The 21,472-nt window shown below is 35.3% G+C and overlaps 1 protein-coding gene across 2 annotated transcripts in view; it reads left to right on the top strand.

The window, feature by feature from the left end:
- Positions 1 to 21,472, top strand: part of GABRA2 (gamma-aminobutyric acid type A receptor subunit alpha2) — a 119,164-nt gene that overhangs the window by 51,769 nt on the left and 45,923 nt on the right. For both annotated transcript variants that reach the window (XM_019928041.2, XM_019928040.2), the window contains exons 4-5: positions 16,642 to 16,862; positions 18,674 to 18,756. In XM_019928041.2, the coding sequence (XP_019783600.2) occupies positions 16,642 to 16,862; positions 18,674 to 18,756 (304 nt within the window). The remainder of the gene's footprint in view (positions 1 to 16,641; positions 16,863 to 18,673; positions 18,757 to 21,472) is intronic.

The raw sequence follows: 21,472 nt of genomic DNA, 5'->3' as shown, positions 1-21,472 counted from the left end.
AACAAACTAGTTGTTACTGGTGGGGAGAGGGAAGGGAGGAGGGGCAAGATAGTGGTACAAGATTAAGAAGTACAAACTACTATGTGTAAAATAAATAAACTACAAGGATATATCGTAGAGCACATCACAGGGATTATAGCCAATATTTTATAATAACTATAAATGGAGTATACCTTTAAAACTGTGAATCAGTATGTTGTGTACCTGAAATATATAATATTGTACATCAACTACACCTCAATAAAAATAGTTTTAAAAAAAGGCAAGAGATAAATGTTGTCAATGATGTGGAGAAAAGGGGACCTTTGTGCAGTTAGCAGCCATGTAAATTGGTGTAATCAGTATAGAAAACAGTATGGAGGTTTCTCAAAAAATTAAAAATAGAACTATCATATTATTCAGTAATCCACTTCTGGTATATATATTCAAAATGAAAATAGGATCCCCAAGAGAAATCTGCACTACTGTTTTTTTTTGTTGTTTTTGGCTGTGCTGCATAGCTTGTGGGATCTTTAGTTCCCCCACACAAGAGACTGAACCTGGACCCATGAAGTGAAAGCACCGAGTCCTAACCACTGGACCGCCAGGGAATTCCCTGCACTCCTTTTTTTATTCACCATTTTCCACAATGCCAAGATATGGAAATATGATGTGATATATATATATCACATGAGAAAGAGTGAAATCCCGGCATTTTTGACAACATGGATGGACCTCAAGGGTATTATGTTAAGTGAATAAACCAGACAAATATTGCATTGTATCACTGACATGTGGAATAAAAAAGTCATAAAGAGATGTTAGATAAGTGGTTGCCAGCTGCTGAAGGGTGGGGAAAATAGGGAAAGGTCGGTGAAAGGGTATAAACTTTCAGCTACAAGATGAATAAGGTCTGAGGATCTAATGTAAGGCATGGTGACTATAGTTGATAACCCTGTATTGTATAATTGAAATTCACTAAGAGAGTAGAACTTAAATGTTCTTGCTAAAAACAAACAAAATAATAAATAAATAGATATGAGGCGATATGTTAATTAACTAGACAGAGGGAATCCTTTCACTATGTATATCAAATCACCACTATGATTGTTTCAAATACCTTAAATTTTTTCGTCAATTATACTTCAATAAAGCTGAATTTTTTTTAAAAAAAAGGAAAATAAAAAGAAACTGTGATCGTTTAGTTAGTGTTTCCATGTAGGAATTTCTTCCAGGCATTTGATGGGAAATTTATATATTTTTACAAATCCTAAATTCTGGGAAAAATCAAATAAGAAAATGGGAAAAAGCATTATAATTCTCCTGCAAGAATTAAAGCTTAGCATAAGGAATCCACGGATGTCAAGTTGCAGCCCAGAGCAGGGAATGCTGATGTGTGAAGCTGAACACTCAAGGTTAAGGACAACAAGTCCCAGAACTGGGACAGGACCGTGTCTGAGTGAAGCAGTCATGATCAGGTAATAATGTGTCTAGCAGTTGTGTGTCCTGTCTGCTGCTGTCATTTTGAAATAAATTTGAAATAAATATTAATAAGCTATATGCAAAAATAAATATATAAAAATAAAAAGGTGGGAGCTCATGTTAGGCGTATAGTCGTTGGCAATAGAGCAAATTTAAACTCATCTGTGAACTGAATTCAGAATGTTGGTGTCTTCAGTGACTTTAGCCCAAGAATTTAAAGAAATTTTAACAAGCTCAAGTTAGGCTTTCTTATTTTGGGGGACACTACCAGACATTATATTAAATATGAAAATGCACTCATATTCCAAGCCATATAGGTTGAATTAACTTGAGTAGAATTGTGTTTGACAACATTTAAATATTAAAAAATCACTTATTTCTATTTTTTTAGTTTTCTTTATGTATTTTGGATTATGTGTGTGTATGTATGTGAGCACATGCACTTGTATACTGAGAAATTCCCTAAAATGAAATACATATTTAACATCTCTTAGGCTCTTGAGACGCTTGAAGGCCCTAGACGTTTTTTCCTAATACACATTTTCTTTGAATCACCTAGCCTAACATAGTCCTATATAATTGTCTTTGGTCATGTCAAATTTTCTACTTTGTTTCCATCTTTATGCACCTTGTTTACTCAGTCTTACCAATAGTTGGGTTGGGGGGAGTCTAATTAGTTTCAAGACCACTAACTGGGTTACTTACTCTATCATCAGAGCCCAGTTAGAGGAAAGGATCCATAACGGTAATCAGAACAGGGAAAATCTCATAGAATGAATTATAGATTAGTACAAGATGGTTAAATAAAAATGTAAAAGAAGACTCTAAGCAATATAGATTTAGCAGATGCAGAGGGCAGCATCTGCTTCTGGGGTGAAGCATCATGAACAAGGAAGGAACTCAGGACTTGTAAAGGAGTCCTTCCCCTAAGGCCAAGACTTAGAGCTCACTGGAGAGGACTTTGTGGTTAGAGGAGTATGCACCTCCTGCTGGTGAAGAAACATATGAGGGTACATGCTGAATCTGGTCAGAGGAATAGCCTGCCTGCTGGCTGACAGCTCACAGCTCGGCAGTCCTTTGAAGCTGTGTCAGAGAATGACAGTGCGCCTGAACCAGGAAGAGAACCAGAAGGAAAAGCCCTCTTCCCTTGCTATGACATGGCAGTATCCCTCCGGCACCTTCTGATGGCAAAGCCTAATATTGTGTGAACTGGTGAAGGAGCACTGTTTACAGAGCCCTTCTCCTGTGTCACAAAGAAGGGGAAAGGAGGGTGGACTTGGAGCTGAGAGGCAATTCACTAATAATAGGTGTACATAATAATGTGTGATATGAGGAGGATTTTGAGGGAGAGTCAAGAGGTAGTTTGACCATGCAACAGCTGCTGTTTGATACGTGTCCAAATCTAGAGGAGAAAATGAAAGCTGAGTAATTCATTTACACATGTAACACAGACACACACAAACACACACACTTACTCATATTATAAATATATCAGGGAAGACAGAGCTCAATTTAAAAACATGTATACATTTTGTGAAGAGAAATGACTTGGACCTCACGGTGCTCACATGGAGTGATTTCCAATCTTGATATTACTTTTGTTGGAAAGCAAAACAAATAATGAGGACAAGTTTGATATATGTTAGTATGGATGGCCAGGTCAAGAAATGAAACTTATATGTGCGACTCGAAAGAGAAAGAAATTTAGTATGACGCAGAGGTACAAGATACCCACATTATTATTACCTATACATAAAAGTGGATATGAAGATATCTAATTCATGTCTTACAGAAGAAATTCGTTAATGGGAAAACAGTAAAGAATAAATTTAATTTCACTTTTGGTAGCTTAGCTAATACCCTTATTTCTATGCAGTGTGCATACTCAGTAGCAAGACTTAAACTCCTAAGTCCTCCTGTGCAGGTCAGTGATGTAGATTTGCTATGACATTAGCCTGAGAGGAAAAAGCAGCCTAGCAAAAAGAATTAAGAAGCAAAAGAGCAAACACACACACAGACACACACACACACACACACACACACACACACACACACACACACACACTGCTGTCTCAGAATCATTATCTAGTGAAATTGTCCAAAGAAAGTTGCAGATCTAAATTATAATTAAAGATTGTAATTACAGCCAAATTAAGTACAGTTTTTTAAAAAAATTTTTTAAGCAATTAAGTACAGTTTTTTTTTTAATTTCAAGATTTAAAAAAATTCATGAGTAAGAAGGTAAACTTGGGGATGTACTAGCAGCTAATTGACAAAGTTGGTAGTAGCTGACTGCACATTTAAGCAATTTATAGCTCTTCTGTGTGTAGTTTTTACTTTTTTATTTGGTCTATATAGGGGGTCTTTTCCCATTCTGGTAAGCATTTTCACTGTGTGAGCATATTCTTCAGATATAAGTGGTATAGCCACCAACTATCGCACTGAAACCTAGACTAAGAACTCAGCCCAAATGGTTACCTCTTGCACTGCTAAGTGTTAGGGTTAGATCTTGAATGATGAACACTTTGAAGTCATCTCAAGATTTCTGATCTAGAGTTTACCATTAGGCTATTAAGAAACAGGCAGCCAGGTAAGTGGTGACCTTGGTTTATTGATCATATCAATCCCCTTAGTTAGTACTTGTCTATCTTATGAAAACACAGAGTGCATTAACTCTTAGAAACCCCAGAAGCTATTGGGATATTATGTAGTTCAGTAGTTAACATCATAGAGAGCTTTAGAGAATTATTAGATCTTGATATTTGGCCGAAAATTAACACTGGGTTTAAGCTGTCAACACTTATCAGAACTTGCCATCTGTTAATGTTTCCTCACTTTCAAGTCAGAATGTAGAAGTTGATTACTGGACAGTTATTGATATTTTGGAAGGATAGGAATTAGACTTAGCTAATATTCAACAAATATTTTTCAGCACCCTCCTAGAATTTTTAATAATGTTCCTCAAAATGAGAATCATAGACACTTGTGTTGGGATCAGTTGGAGTATTTATTTAAAAAGTGGTTTTCTAGGTTCCTTCTACGATCTGTGGAATCATAATTGCTTGTTGTGGGGCATGACAGTCTGCCTTTTAACAGGGTTGAGGTATTTGACTTTATGCTGAGGGCAGCCAAAAACCATCATAGGATAGGTGGAGGACTGGGGTAATACAGAAGGAATGTGAAGAGTCAGATTTTCTGCAATCCAATAATTTGTATTAGAGGACAAGGAAAGGAAAAAATTGTTTGAAAGCTGATATATGCCAGCTAAGAAATGATTGTAGACTGGGTCAGGGTAGAGGGACTACTACCCTGAAAGAAAGAACTGAAAAGATTTAAGAGATGTGACAGAAATGATAAGCCTTTGTGATCTGTTGGAAGTAGAGGTTGAAGGAGATGTATAGGATGAAGGCTTGGGGGCATTGGGTGGATGGTGGTACCATTCACTGGGATATGGAACACAGGAAGAAAAGTTTTGTTTGCTTTTGTTTTGGTGTCTAGGGGATGAGTATTTACATTTTGGATGTATTGAGTTGGGGGTCTTTGTGAGAGATTTAATTGGAGATGTCTAGGTAGCAGGAATAGACCTGGAGCTCAAGAGAACTTAGAGTGCAGATGGCTTGGGAGCCATCTGATGGTAGTTGAAGGCATACATGAACTTGTGCAAGGAAAGAGATTAGGATGAGATGGTAATCATACCCTGACAGAAGCTCTAGACTAGAAGAGGATAAAAAAGATTGCAGAGGAATCTGAGAAGGAGCAACCATGGATGTCTGTCCAAATGGAGGTGCATTCCCTTCTCTGACTAGACTGTGCTCTGATCCTTAAGAACAAACATCAGAGATCACTGCCTTTCCCTCCTTATCAGATGCAACAATGTTCAGTAGTCAGGTGTCTGTATAATTTATGGCCCTCTGTCCAGGAAGGATTCTGTATCCTGAAGGAAGTATGATTCATTTAGTAATGGGATGAACCCATAGGTTTTGCCCACAGTGAAATCTCACCCAGGGAGTGGGGTAATAGTTCCATAAAAGAGTGCAGATAAAGGTAGTTGAACTAGTTTGACTCGATCCATTACCTTTCTGCAGGAGGGAGGCTTGTAGGAATTACATATATCTAGTCATAGCTCACTTGGCTGCCTCAGGGGAGGGCATTCCTTACCACTCCTCCATTCTTTTGTAAAAACTAAATAAAAAACAGCTAGGATTTCTGAACATGAAGTGATTTTTTAAAATAAAAATTGCAGAAGTTGCAAGTTCTTTCCCCAGGTTACAAGGGTGGGACCGTCTTTTGGGGAAAACTATGCAGAACTTGTATGTCTTGAGGAGGAATAATAGAAACCAACCACCGGTGTTACTCCCATACATTCTCCAGGAGATACCATTACGTGTAGATTATTGTCAGACACAGGAGGTCTCAGGTCCCATGATGAGCATTTTCCTGAGAGTTAACTACAACACCAGGAGACTGTGGTTTTAGTGCCAATGCAGGAGAGCATTACAAAAGTAGGGAGAAAACAACGGTGTCATATATTATGGTAAAGCCAAGAAAAGGATTTAAATGTGTCATTAGATTAGAACAAGGAGATATTTGTTGATCGTGGTAAAAGCAACCAGATTGCAGTGGGCTGAGGCATGTGGGAGGTGAGGAAATGGAGAAAGAGTGGAGGCAACATTTTTAAGCAGCGTGGTCGGGGAGAGAAGGCAAGGCGGGGGGCAGTAGCTGCAAGGCATTATAACTATCAGACAGGCTTTTATTTTTAAAGATTGCGTTGAACTTCTCACTGTTCTGGGAACCTGCCATCATCTTTAACAACTCTCTGGCCTTGCAGATGTTTTTGCCTGTTCTTGTTATGCCTACCCTCCTCCTTGGCCAACTGGAGAGCTTTCATTTATTCAAAGCCAAGCTCCATTTCATCTTCCCTGATGTTTTTCTAGGCTACTCCAAGTAGAGTCAGTCCTTCTTGTACCTGTGCTCCACCACATGTTTTTATGACTTTGCACGCTAGATTATAAAAATCTGAACGTGTTTTTCTTCTTTACTGCCGTCTGAGCTACTAGAAGGCATGCGTTGTGTTTGTTCTTTTCAACCAGATTTGCTAAGTACATACTCTGTCTGTCACAGTGTTAGGAGCTGAAATACTTAAGTATAACCCAGTTGCTGCCCTCATGTTGTTCACAGTGTAGTGGGGAACAGCTAAGATAAAAAAAAAAATCCACTTTAAAACAGTGTGGTCATGTTTTTATTGAAGTATTTATGAATTAATATGGTGGCAGAGGAGATGTGGGTAGAGGATATCTATATCTGAGAAGGTTTCTAGGAAAAGAAGATAGTGGAGGACAAACAAGGACTGGCTGGCTATGTAATGGGAAAAGTGTTTTAGCACAAAGTGAAAGAGCTTGTTGAATTTAGTAAAATGTAAAAGTTCAGTGTGACTGCAGCCCAGAATACTCTTAGAGGTTTTGGGGGAGATGAAGCTAGAAAATAACTTAGAATCAGATCATGAATCAGATGAAGCTAGAAAATAACTTAGAATCAGATCATGAATCAGATCAGATCATTGTAGCCAAATGCCCCAAAACACCATAAAAGCATCTCCAAATAAAACTTAAAACATAGATTTCTGTTACCATAGATCTTATTATAGCCTGACTTTTTTATATGTGTCAATATATTTTAAAAAGTAAATATCATATAAAAGAAAACCCTACTGTGATTAGTTTAATATAGTTACACAGACGCACACACACATAAACATACACACTTCACACTTGTGAATTTAAGGATTAGGGTATTGCATGCAGGGGACTGAGATAAGATATCTGAGAGCTTTTCTACCATCTGCCTCTGCTGATGCCTTTCTCCTTGTGCACCATTTGAGCTGTTATGGCCCAGAATCCTTGTTACTCTATTTAATTTCCAGTGGCTCCTCTCATTTGTTTATTCATGGACTAATTATTGCTTCTTTCCTATGTTCTGGGCAGATAGATACTGTTGATACATTGAAGAAGGTGGTCTTTGTACTTGTTCTCAATGTGGAGTAAAAGTTGCCAAATGTAGGGGTTGACAGGGAAGAGAGACTGCAAGGGAGATCAATGAGTTTGGGTAGTAAGGTGAAGCATGACACGTCAGAGGCCCTGCAGTATCACTATTGCTATAGGCAACATACATGGAGAATTGCTAAGCATGAGACTAGAGAAGTAAGGGAGGGAGGGGTCATTGCAGGGCTTTGGAGGCTGTGAGAAAGCATTTGGGCTTCATTCCAAGGCTTTAGAAACTCAACTGATCAAACTCAGCAGCACTTCACTCTTTGGATCTTCTTTTGCCATATCATGGCAATATCTGGGGTGCATCTTGTAGCTTTCTGTTCACTTTCACACATCAAAGAGCCCAGTACAGTCCAACTTTAACTTCAATCTCGTATGCCATTTAGAGCTTCTCTCCTTTTCTTAGCCGTGGTCACAGGTAAGGGGTGCACAGTTGGTGAGAGGCCATGATCTACGCTTCTTCTCCTCTTTCTGGGTCTTCCAGAGTTGAAGCAAGAAAAAGGGAGATTATAAAAAGGGGGGGAAATTCCTTTTTACTTAGCTTATTCTGTTGGTGGTTCTCTCCTGGCAATCAATGACATTTGAATGGCCGGTAGATAAATACAGGACCTCTCATGGGGCACACTTGTGATTTCTTCTCAAAGACCTCTTTATTATCCAAAACACCAGACGCACAGCTGGCTTATTCTTTCATGGACCTCTTGTGGCATCCTACTTAGCTCCTGCCCCTGGCACTTTACTTTGTGCCCTTTTGCTTCTGGGTGTCCCTCTCTTGCCAGGCCACCTTCTTGAGTATGGGAAATGGGGGGAGAAGGACACTTTGAGGATGATTCATACCAGGCTACCTTCTTTGATGTCCAAATTGTTTCTAAGAACTTTACATGTATTATACCACTTCATCCTTAAGGAAGTAAGTTGTATAATTATCACCATTTTACAGATATGTCAGCTGAAATAAAGAGAGATTAAGTGACCTGCTAAAGGTCCAGTACCCTATTCTATCTGACTTAAGATTGAATGCACTTAACATCTATTTCACATTACTCAACTTATTATTATTGCTGTTATCCTTCAATCTTGTGTTTGAGTCAGTTTTAAATGTGGAAAGAAGACTTTGACAGAGATTCCAAAACTTCAGTCTCAGCCTGCAACTTTCCATAATACATGACTAGTGTCTATTTTTTAGTCTATAAAGAAGGAAATTTCCCTTTAATGTCCCACCTCCAAGGATTGTTTTTACATATGGTACAGTGAAAGAACATGATGTTGGGAAACATAAGGTTTGAGTTCAAATTTTGGCTTTCTCTCTTATTTTTTTTTGCGGTACGCGGGCCTCTCACTGCTGCGGCCTCTCCCGCTGTGGAGCACAGGCTCCAGACGCACAGGCTCAGCGGCCATGGCTCACGGGCCCAGCTGCTTCGCGGCATGTGGGATCTTCCCGGACCGGGGCACGAACCCGTATCCCCTGCATCGGCAGGCGGACCCTCAACCACTGCGCCACCAGGGAAGCCCTCTTTTTTTAAATGAATATGTGAAATGGGAATAGTTCTCTATATTTAATAAGGTTATTATGAATTTTAAATAATAAATTGTATCAAAGTGAATTGCAATTAACATATTCTATTAATCATCTTAAGTATTTTGATTAGATATATTTTAATAATTTACTGTTAGAATCTGAACCTTTAGTATCAGTTTCTAATTTGTTTGTAAACCTGCCAGGCATCTAGTTCCAAAGAGAAAGCCCAGGCATCTCGCCTGCACAATAGTCAGGAACATGCAGTTGATGTGGTGGTCTGCAGTCTGTTTGTGTGAGTGTCTTTGCATAATAAAATTTTATGAACTGCACTAATTGGGTTTACTGACACTGCTGATCTGTTTTTTGTTGTTTTTTTTTTTTTTTTTTTTTTTTTGCTGATCTGTTCTTAAGCTTTTCAGTTTTTGCAATTTTTGCAATGCTAATACTGGGCTAAATTCCTGGTTCACACCCCTTTGAGTACCAACTGAAAGTGTTAGATCTTACCCATTCTTGTATAGTCTCAGGGTGTTATTTCTTCAGTTGCTACATACATGCTTCATAAACCACATTTTTCTTCGTTATTGAAGAAACACACTGATAGGAACTTACTCAGAGGAGACTAACCTTTAATAGCAAAAGGGTATAATGAAATAAATTCTGGTACTTTAAAATACACTCAGGAGGGAATTCCCTGGCAGTCCAGTGGTGAGGGCTCTGTGCTTTCACTGCTGAGGGCTCTGGTTCAATCCCTGGTCGGGGAACTAAGATCCCACAGGCCGCATGGCACAGTCAAAATTAAATTAAATTAAATTAAAAATTAAAAAAAATACACTCAGTAAATCAAAGTAAATGAGAAATCACTCCAAGAGCCGTCCTGCAATTTGGTTATGTTTTAGTGAGTAGATCTAATTCTTCAGAAATTGGCTACAAGCACTGACTTATAATTAATGTAGCCAGGCACTAAAAAATATGCTGTCTTCACTAAATTAATGTGTCCTTGAAATCATGTTTATTCAATAAACTGTGCAATAGAGAGTGATTTCCCTGTTAGCAATACATTTCATGGAAATAACACTTAGTGGTAGTAAAGACATTAGGCTGGAAATCACATCCTTGTCTGGGTTCTGCCCCTTACAAGCTTGGAAACAGGGCAGTCACTACATTTATCTATAATCCCATCTATAAGAAGAAGTTGGATTAAATTTCCCATAAAGAGTTTTTCAAATCTTGAAGTGTACGGATTCTTCAACTTTTCAGTCTCAGTTAACAGCCTCATGCGTCCTATACACAGGCCAGAGGATAGCTGCATGCTGATAGGTCCTTATGAATTTTTTTTGTTTCTTTCTAATTGTGCTCCTTAGTTGTTTGTGTATTCTCTGAGCGATTTTGTAGTTGATCTTGGTATTATTTCTTTTAGAACCTTGGTTCAAGGGACTAGGTCTTATTTGTATGAAGAAGTTGCATTGTTTTGTACTTTCTGGCAATTTTCTTGTAATACACAAATCAAATAATTACTATATTAGTATATACTCATGACAGACTTGAGTTTTATTTTAAGAAACCTTTCAAAAATATTCTTTTCAAGTACTGAGAATGTGTGTTATATATGCATTTAAAAGAATCACATGCAAATAATCTGTCTGGAAATCCTGTAGTAACTTAGCGGATATAACATGAATATTATTTGATTGAAATGTCTCCTTTCCCTGTTATTTTAATCTTGAAAGCAAAACCATAAAAACTAGTGAATCAGCTGTATTTATTTGTTTGTTTATTTATTTGTTTATTTATTTGTTTATGTATCTATATATCTGTATCTATATGCTTTTGTACTAATATATTGAGGTATTCTGAGAAGCACAAAAGCAGAAATTGGAATGAGATAAAGTTAAAATACATATTATTTTCAGGAATAATTATTGTGTCATTATTAAAATAGATTTAGTTTTACTCATACTTAAGATTTCTATTCCTGAGAATATTTTAGCATTTAATATGTTTAAATTGTGCTTTATTATTTCTAAATATGTTTCTTTAATATTTTATAATATAGCAATCAAAAGTCTGATTCTACCGTGGAGCGGCTGGGCCCATGAGCCATGGCCGCTGAGCCTGCATGTCCGGAGCCTGTGCTCTGCAACGGGAGAGGCCACAACAGTGAGAGGCCCGCGTACCGCAAAAAAAAAAAAAAAAAAAGTCTGTTCTAAATTTATATTATTTTAATACTTGTCTTAATAATTGCCATGGATGAAAAAGATATGTAAATTTAAGAAGTGCATCATTGGCTACGGATTACTGAACCATCATGCCAATTTTTAAAAAACCCATCTACCAAGTTTAGCTGTTCATCTTCATGTTCTGGATATTTGGTTTTCAAAACAACTTACTATTTACAACTTACTTTCAAAACAACTTACTATTTATAGTCCTTATGCTATCATTAACCAGTATTTCATGGCACAACACGTGCTTCAGATGAAGCTCATCATTAAATGTAGTGGGTATAAACCCATATTTTAAGTAGCCTTATTGAAAATTATGAATTTGCTTTTGCATATTTCTTTGTAGAGTTTATTAGTTCATCATTCTTTATGTGGCTAATGAAGAACTCATATTAGGCATAGAAGTGATATCCCCTTTTCTTATTTTTCACTTGTGCTTGTGTAATTATTAGTGTTTTCTTCGATCCATGGTGTCATTTAGCAATAATTTTTAAGCCAATTGGCTATTTTCACTAGTTAGTTTAATCAAAACTAGTTATTATAACTTGAAAATTCACCTGAGTACAAATCACAGTACACTGAATGCAAATGAATTCAGCATCACTTGACCATTCCCTGTTGTGGCTTCTTCTCTTCCCATAGCATGCCTTTCATGCATGACCATCATCTACTACTTATGGACATAGTGAGAGTGCCCATATCATTCCATATATTATTAGTAAAGCTTAATTTACTTCTTATATTTAGATAAGAATTCTATATAAACATAAAGATTCTAATATTTTCTTCCTACACCCAAATGGATGTACATACCCCACTTTGTAAGCTACTGCTCTAAGCTGATAATCTTGCTTCTGCTCACGGGCCCACACTTAATTGAGGTACAGTACAGTTGATTACAGTTATACTTACTAACTTATAACCAACCTGCCCCCCGATATTAGACCCATGTAACTTTCATTGGCGTCACATGATGAAGTTTCAGATGTTCTCAAACATCTCATTTCATTCACAAAAATCTTTTATTTTTCTCTCACAGAGGGCTAGTGTGATAGGCTGCAGTGCTGGCACCCATTCTTCACCCCTTTCAATATCAACATGTTTTTTCATTAACTTCGTAATGCCCTCCCACTGAGAGTGAGGTGACCTGCTAAAGTATTTGTCACTCAACTCAGTTATGTGACTTTCTCCGGCCAATGGGTTGTTAACAGACATCACACAAGCAATGGCTTGAAATGGGCTTGTGCATTGGGGGTTGTTCTTTTGTACTTCTGCCATCATCATGAGAAATGTAAGCGCAGGGTAGACCAGTGGTCCCTGGAGTAGGATGAGAGACACTTGGAGCAGAGCTGAGTTGCCCCAGTGTCTCTACACAATAACAGCTCAGGTCAGCCAATGGCCGCCTAACCCACAGATGCATGAACAAGAACAGCTGAGATCAACTGAGCCCAGGTGAGATCAGCTGACCTTCAGTCTTATGAGCTAATAATAAATGGTTGCTATTTTAAACTACTGCATTTTAGGTGTCTTTTAACACGGCAATAGCTAAATGGTATAAGTTAGTCTCTAGATTTTACTGGTTAAACTCTGATTTCCCTTAATGGCTTTTACAAAATCAGGAGTGGCAAAGAGTACCTTATACTTTACTTTTTCCCACTTGTATGCTCTGTTCACTCCTCAACCCATTGCATTTTGGTTTCTGAACTCTTTTTTTCCACTAAGCGTTCAAGATCTTTCACCACTATTTGACACTGTTAATCTCTATATACTTTTTAAAATTTCTTTTCTCTTAGTTTGATACTTTTCTCTCCCTCTACTCATTGTGTATGTGTGCATGTATCTGTGTTCTTTTATGATTCCTCTTCCATAATTTTCTAGAGTTCTTATTTATTTTAATCAGTTAATCATGAAACATCTAAATAAGTTATCCCATCTATCCTCATCATTTTGTCACTGCTAAAAACAATATAGCCTGGGGACATATCCAATATATTAGTAATCACATTAAATGCAAATGGACTGAATTGCCTTACCATTAAAAGATGGAAATGGTCAGGTTCAACAAAAATTTTTCTTAAGCTATTTTAAGTACATTGAAAATTATTGCTATCTTCAGAGCATAATCTCTTATCATAAAGCAGTAAAATTAAACATCAGTGACAAAAATACAAGTAAAAGAAACCGATATATTTGGAATCATAAAAACATACTTCACAATATCTCCCACATAAAGAAAAAAAAAGCCGTAATAGGAAGTATAAAATGTCTTCGACTGAAATATAAACAGAAACAGATCCCTGCCTATATAAGCACTAGATACATGAAAGAAATGCCATTGCTGAGCTGTGGGGAAAGATAAGCCAGTCAATAAATGGTACCAGAAAGTTGTTTTCCATTTGAAAAAAAAATTTGGATCTGTGCCTCATATGATACACAGTAATTCCAGGACCTAAATGTTAAAAGCAGAACTTTGACATGTTTAAGAGAAACATACAGGGGTATATTTATGATCTTTTGTATACCTTTATGATCTTTATTATAATTCTTAGTGAGTTCTGTATTTTTCTAAAATATTTGTATATAGAAAATATGAAGAATTTCTATAACTCAATAAGAAAAGGACAACCCAAAAGGAAACTGAGAAAATGACATGAGCAAACAATCCATAAAAAAGTAGAGCATTTAATAAACATATGAAAATGTGTTAAATTTTACTAGTTAATAGAAAAAGCCAAATCGCAGCACTGTGAACCATTTCACGCCAACCATAATGGTTAAAATGAAATATTCTGTCTATACCAAGTTGTAGAGAACCTAGTGGGGATATAAATGTATACATCCCTTAGGATTTCAACTTGACAATATCTTGTTATTTTTGAAGATTTGACAGTATCTTGTTATTTATTGCAATGTATACACCTCTTACAATTTCATTTTGACAATATCTTGTTATTGATTGCACATATAATAAATTTTGTATCCCCACTTGTCCATTTACTCTAGAGCAGTGATGGATATACCATGATCCACGGGCAAAATCCTGTTGACCGCCTTTCCTTGTAAACACAGATTTATTGCAGTATAGCCACTCTGACTCATTGAAATGTTATCTGTGTCAGACTACAATAGAAGAGTTGAGTAGTTGTGATACTGACCATATGGCCAGCAAAGCCTAGAACACTTACTAACTGGCCCCTGATGGAAAAAGTTTGCCGACCTCTGGTCTAAAGTAACTCTTACACCTGAAAGCATTGTTTGATAATGTTCATAACAGTATTGCTTACAATAGTGACAAAGGAAATAGAAAAAATATTAAAGAACATGGAAAAAGGAGGAATACTGTAAAACGTTCTTACAAGGTAATGCTAGGTAGCAATGAAAATGAACCAAAGTACTACACATATTGCTATGAATAAATCTCAACAATGTAACTAAAAAAAATCTGTCAGAAAAGTATACACAGTATGATCTCATTTATAGAAATGTTAAAAATGTGACACAGAACACATACATTTATATAGTAAATACATAAGCCCATGTATGGGAATGATAAACACCAAATTCAAGATGATTACTTCCTCATAGAGTAGGGGAATGTGATTGAGGAGGGATACACAGGAGAGAGAATGCTTCAATAATATTTGTGATTCTTGCTGGTGATGGTTACAAAGTGTTTGTAGTATTCTTTACACTCTCTTATGTCTCTGAAGACTAAGTAAAATAATGCACAATGAAATATTTGCTCCTATAGCAAGAGCTTTTGAAATATTTGCTCCTATAGCAAGAGCTTTTGAAAACAGATAAAACATCTCATAATTTTATAGAAATGGAAAAATTGAATTTGAAGTTTTACAGAAAGTTGTAAAATATATTCAGTGTGCCTGAACAAGCAAATGTCCAATGTGTTCACATCAGGCTTGGATTTGGGAGAACCACAGTTGGAAGAAACATTTGCATAAAAATTTGTCAGATAGCAAAAACTCATCTCTTAATCCAGCTTCTTTTTAAAAATTGAGTTACACTTATATAGAATTGAACTTAAAAACAATGACTAAACCACAGAGAGTGAGGGTGGATTAGACGATGATATTTTCTTCTAAGGGTTAGGAGCCCAGAGCCACTCTTTACTTCCTGTCCATATGTCATTACCTGTGGCCATTTCTTGTTATCTTCATCCATTCAACTTTTGAGCGATCCCTGGGAATCTTTTACTTTCATTTACTTGAGTAAGGTTTGTATAAATGATTTGTTATTGTCATAAGTATGTGGCCTTTTTAATGTCCTTTTTTAAACACATAATTTTAGTTGAGTGAAATTGCCAGTTGCTAAGTTGTTTATTTTCAAACATGTGATGGTTATGGCTTTATGCACAAAGGACAGTTTCTGAATTTCCAATCTCAGGTGCATAAATGAACATTTTAGTTATTTATCATGGAAATGTCTGCACAAACATACACTGACCAAAATTTTTAATACTGAAAAATTGTCAGTATCGATCATAATTGTGAATTGGATATCTCATCTAAAATGTATACATCCTCTTATCCTAAGACAGAGAGAAAATGAAAAAAGAGGGGAGGTGGGGAACGAGAAAAGAGAGAGAGAGAGGGTGAGAGACAGAGAGATTGAATAAACCAACTTTTAACGTATTGGAGGATGATAATAGGGGAATTGATCACTAGCTGGTCTGTATGAATATTTAAAAGTACATTTTAACCTGAGGGTGTTTGTTTGCAAAATATTCATATTTTAAGTATTCTAATACCTTTTCAAAGTATTTTATTACAATTTCATTAAATAAACTTTATTGAAATCATCTTCCCCAATACATTCTTGTTAACAGTATGACATCTCACCATTTTTTTAGGATTAAGAAAGCAATAAGATTTTTTTTTATAGTTTCTTTGGCAACAGGAGATGTCATATAGATCCCACAGTGTGTGTATTTAATAGTTGTTTCTTTTCCTTTCTTCTTTTTTTTCTACTGAGAATCAGGCTGCCTGCTTGCCTCCTTACTCATTCTTGAGATGAATGATTTGGGACAATCCACCCAGACCCGGCCAAAGCATGCCCCCTTTCCGAGTGGTTCTAAACTATACAATGTAGTAAAGCAGTTTGCCTAAGACCTTGTTCAACTGAAAGACACCAGAGAAAGTAAATTTATTATTTTCTTTTCATAATAATATGTAGCTAATTGTGCAAATACACATGCTTTATCCCATTGTAAGTGGCAACATTTATTGATAAGATAAAGGAATGATCTTTCAAAATTCACTTCTCAAAATAGCTTTCTCTCTTTTTAAACTATTTATATTATTACTTTTGTTGAAATTTTATAGTGTCTTTGTATTTAAAACATTTATTATTTTCAAAATAATTCTATTTTGTATTTCAGGAATATACAATAGATGTTTTCTTTCGACAAAAATGGAAAGATGAACGGTTAAAATTTAAAGGTCCTATGAACATCCTTCGACTTAACAATTTAATGGCCAGCAAAATCTGGACACCAGATACCTTCTTCCACAACGGGAAAAAATCAGTAGCACATAATATGACAATGCCAAACAAGCTTCTTCGAATCCAGGATGATGGGACTCTGCTATACACAATGAGGTATGTGTTCAGGTTTGATATGTTGCCATTAAATACTGAGGAATCTGTGTATTAACCAACCAGCCAACTTAGCTGTCAAGTATTAGCAAGTTGAACATTTTCATAACAGATTATTGAGGTAACCAGAATATACTTTATAAATGCTTTGATATTTAAAAAATAAAGGTTATGAGTTTGACACTCATCTTAGAGTGTTAAGGCTTAAAAATTGCCTTAGCTGTTAAGAATTGATTTTTTTTTGGCAGTTTACTTTTCATACTATATTTTAGTTACATACAACTTTAATAGTATGATTTAAATTTTTCTTTATACAAGCACATAATTTTATTTTTAATATCTCATGAAATATCCCATCAAATTTTTAAGTGATTTTTAAGCAAGTTTCACTTAATTTAATATTTTAATCCTTCTTATGAAGGGAGAAAAATACTTTTATAACCTCAGTGATATCATGTGACATCAAGTTCAGATGATTCAATCTTAAAAAATTATCAAAAGAAATATACAGTTGTTGACTCTAATCACTGTTCCATTTGAACTCTTTTCATGAATTACTCTTTTTAAAATAAGTTACTTATATTATGTAACAAAGAAAACAATCACAAATCTAATAAAATGGTGTATAATCTAAAAGGTAAATGTTTGATAAAGACTTTAAAACATAGATAACTTTCATCAGCATTGTATATAGACAGATGTGTATTCGAAGCATTTGATGTATTATTTCATATGAAATGTTAAGTGTTGGATTTCAGTTGTGAAAGTTATTTAAGAAGGGACAATAATACAGTCTTGATCTTTAAAGAAGAAAACTCTTAAGTTCTCATTGCTAAATGACCATTGCCTAAAATGGAAGTTAGCTATTCTTTCTGCTTCTCTCTCTGAATCTTGCAATATTGATGCCGTATCCCCCTTGATTTTACACGCTAATTAGTCCTGTGAATTAAGACAATGATTGGAAATTTGGGGTTTGGAAAAATATTGTGTAGGGTTCTACTTAAATACTCTCTTGGAAGTATATAAGCTATAATTAAATTGTTGGTTACATTTGTTTTGCTCATTGTCAGAGATTCTTCTGTAAGTTCACTTTACTCCCTATTTTATATAATTTACCTTTGTCTGAAATGGAATAGTAGATAATTTTCTTTAAAACAAATTTGCTATGATTACTCTTTAATGTGATCACGTATATACAAAAAAATATTTCTTTAACATTCATAACCTGTGTCTGTAATTTCAATAGTCTAGTCTCAACAAGATATTTATAGGAGATATATCTACATATGTAACTATGTCTATATTTATATATATGTGTCTATATACAGTATATGATATTCATTTACAATTTACATAATTTTGAAGGGTGCTACTCTGAGGCATTATTGAATTCCTATATCAATTTTGCTATATGGTTATTGATGGAATGTTGGGAGAAAATAGCATTCTTTTTATGACAGAGGTTTGTTTTTCATTTTTTTCTTCAAGATTTCAAATGTTAATGCTGAAGTTAATGGGAAAATAACCTTCAAAAATGTGTACATAACTTCTTCTTAACTAACCATATAGTACAAAATGCTTAAAGTATATTTTTAAATAAATATTGTTACTTGAGCTCAGATTGTGTAGGTGCAAATGTCTTCTGAAGGATCGCCTAAATGGGAAAGAACAAAAGCATATTTAAATGTGAATTAGCCTAATCAGATGCCCTAATGAGGGTCCTACCTCATCATTAATTCTGTTGACCACAATAAGCAGTGATTTATCTTGACTTGCAAATTTACGTAAACAAAGAGTGGAATTTTGACTTTTAGGCTTACAGTTCAAGCTGAGTGTCCAATGCACTTGGAGGATTTTCCAATGGATGCCCACTCATGTCCTCTGAAATTTGGCAGCTGTAAGTATGGGGATGAAGGTACATGTTTTGGGTCAATAAAATCAGGGATAGGCAGCAGCACAACTTAATTATATACTTTCTTCTCATATGATGGGATGCTTAATACTTGCCCAATAAGATGCAGAAATAAAAAACATACTGATTTCCCTCAAGTAATCAATTGGCTAGCCCTATTGTACTCTCAAATATCATATCTTAATCATTGTGTTTAATTGTCATTTGCTTTACTGCTAATAAAGAACACCCTGTGTTTTTATCAATGTGAAAAAGTAGACTGGGAGCTCCTTGAAGGTCAGGACTATGTCATTTACCTTCTTTTTCAAGTGCTAACCCATTAAAAATGCTAAATAAATGGCTTTTTTTTCAACTAAGAATGAAATGTTAAGGATAGATTCTATTTGTTAAAGTAGTGATCAACCTGTTGCAAATGGCAACAGAGAATAGGTAAAAAAAAAAAGCTGGATCTCTAATTACCTTTCTACTCTCTAATAATGGAAGGAAAGTTTCTTTCTAAAATAAATTTGAAGGAGATGATGTAACTCGATTGCTACATGTGGGCACTTTCTGTGTACATAAAATATTTCAGAAAAGGCTCTGTGCGTTTGGCTGTTCTTTAGGTCACTGAGGTTGTATCTTATATGTCAAGCAGAAGCATTAGCTCTCCCAGAATAATTGAAAAGAGGGAAGGTCAAATCATCTCCCTAGGCCCACAAGGCATTCAGGGCAGGTTCAGGATAAATTCATGGACACAGCTAAGCAGCTTCTCTCTTTTGTGAGTGTGTTCCATAGCCTGACCTTTTCAGAAACCTTTGCTCTTTCTGGCACCTCCATCTTTGTCCATTCTGGGCAGTTTTGACTTTTCAGTCTCTTGCATAGAAATGCAGTTCTCTCACCTGATACAAATATGTATGACTGAATAATATGCCTTCTCCCCACAGACTGTATCAAGTGAAAGAAAAGAGAAGAATGGTGGCTAATATGAATGCAAAACCCTCTAATTTTATTGATGGCCATAGTTTTGTGGAATGAGTTCAATCTTGTTTGCTCTGTTCAATCTTACGAAAGGTGTCAGCTCTCTATTTTCTTTGAGAATCTCCCCTTTGTTTAACAATAAACCCTTTTTTCTTTTCACGGAAACCATCACTTCAATACTGGCACTTTTTCGAAGATTATTTAAGATAGTCAATCTTGTTATACAAAGTAAACATGATGCTGGAAAAACTGCAGCAGATGCAGCACATAAAAACTCATTTGCATTGCATAAATGGCATTAAATAGAAAACTGAGAAGACTTCACACCAAAGAAAGGATTTATTCAAGATGCAGTTATGGTCTAAGAAGGAAAGGCATTTTTCAGTGGACAAGTTAGTGCCATTAAGATACCAAATATAAATGACGTATGATGTCTCAATTCTGAATTTGAAATAAATACACCTGAAAATATTTTAAATGAAATTTTAAAATCCCTTAGAGTGCATCTTCAGAGTAGTGTAATATTGTACATTTGAGAATATGGTTTTCTGTATCTAGAAGTGTTGCAGGCAACACACAGAGCTTACTGTTAGACATTTTCTATTGAAGTAATTATTTTTAGTTTTCTCCATATTTATTTTCTGACACATTGAGTAAAAAAGTTGTATATTCTTTTATTTATCCTTGCCAATAGTAGGTACTTGAGACATAGTGTTAATAGTATGGACACGAGCATGGTGTATAGACTAACAAGCCAATCTAAAACTTAAAATGCTGGCATAACAAATTTTAGCGGAAGCAGACATGACTTTTTCTTCTAGTCATTTTCTCCTCACTTATTTAAAAAACTCCCTTGTGTCCCCACAAATGATAGAATTTCTGGAACTTTTTATCATTGTTCTCAAATAAAAGAAGCATCTTTTCTACTAATTTAAATTTTGAATTCAGTTTCGTTTTGCGTTATTCCCGTTGCCTCACATCTTTATATAATTCCTTGCTATTTAATTTGATTTAAAACTTCCTGAATGGAAATCTAAGAGTATTCTGGACATTACCCCAAAAGAAATTATAAATTTTCTTTTTGGATAAAAATGATTTGGGGATCGTTTTGGTTATCAAATATTAAGAATCGGTCAGTATGCATTTGATGTTTAATGCAGATTAGGACTCAAAATGGATTACTGCATAAAATTAAATAAAATTATTTAATGGAAACCTAATCTAGATATGGAATTTATAAAGAAATTTGTCTGTCTCTCCTTTTATACTTCACTGAAAAATCACAATGGTCTCCAAGTTTATATGTGTGTTGGTAGGCCAGGAAATGCCTCTAATCTGCATTACATAACTTTCTGCTCTCTCTTCTCTCATCAGACCCCCAATCTAAAAATCATTCCTGCCTAAAAAATGAAAATAAATAATTGCTTTTTTATAAAAGACATGGGCAGGATCAGTCATTTTCTTTAACATATTCTTAGGCTTCTATCCAGATTTCCATCTTTCATAACAGTAAATAACAGAATTAAAATATTATGAGTTTATTGATTAATCTAGCAAGAATGAAGTGAGAACATTTTCCTCGTGACAGGCATTGTGCCAGGTGCAAGACGTATAGATATGAGTAAGATAGAGTCCCTCCCATTAGTCTCTTACTAGTTTCTTTAAAATGTCACCTATGTTTGTAGAGTTTCATCTTCTCTTATTTATGTTTATAGGTAAAAGTCAAAATTCAAAAGTAGAATTA

The sequence above is a fragment of the Tursiops truncatus genome, chromosome 5 (assembly GCF_011762595.2).
Source record: "Tursiops truncatus isolate mTurTru1 chromosome 5, mTurTru1.mat.Y, whole genome shotgun sequence".
NCBI classification, from domain to species: Eukaryota; Metazoa; Chordata; class Mammalia; order Artiodactyla; family Delphinidae; genus Tursiops; species Tursiops truncatus.
Note: the sequence above shows the minus strand (reverse complement) of the source record. Positions and strands in the feature narration are given on the sequence as shown.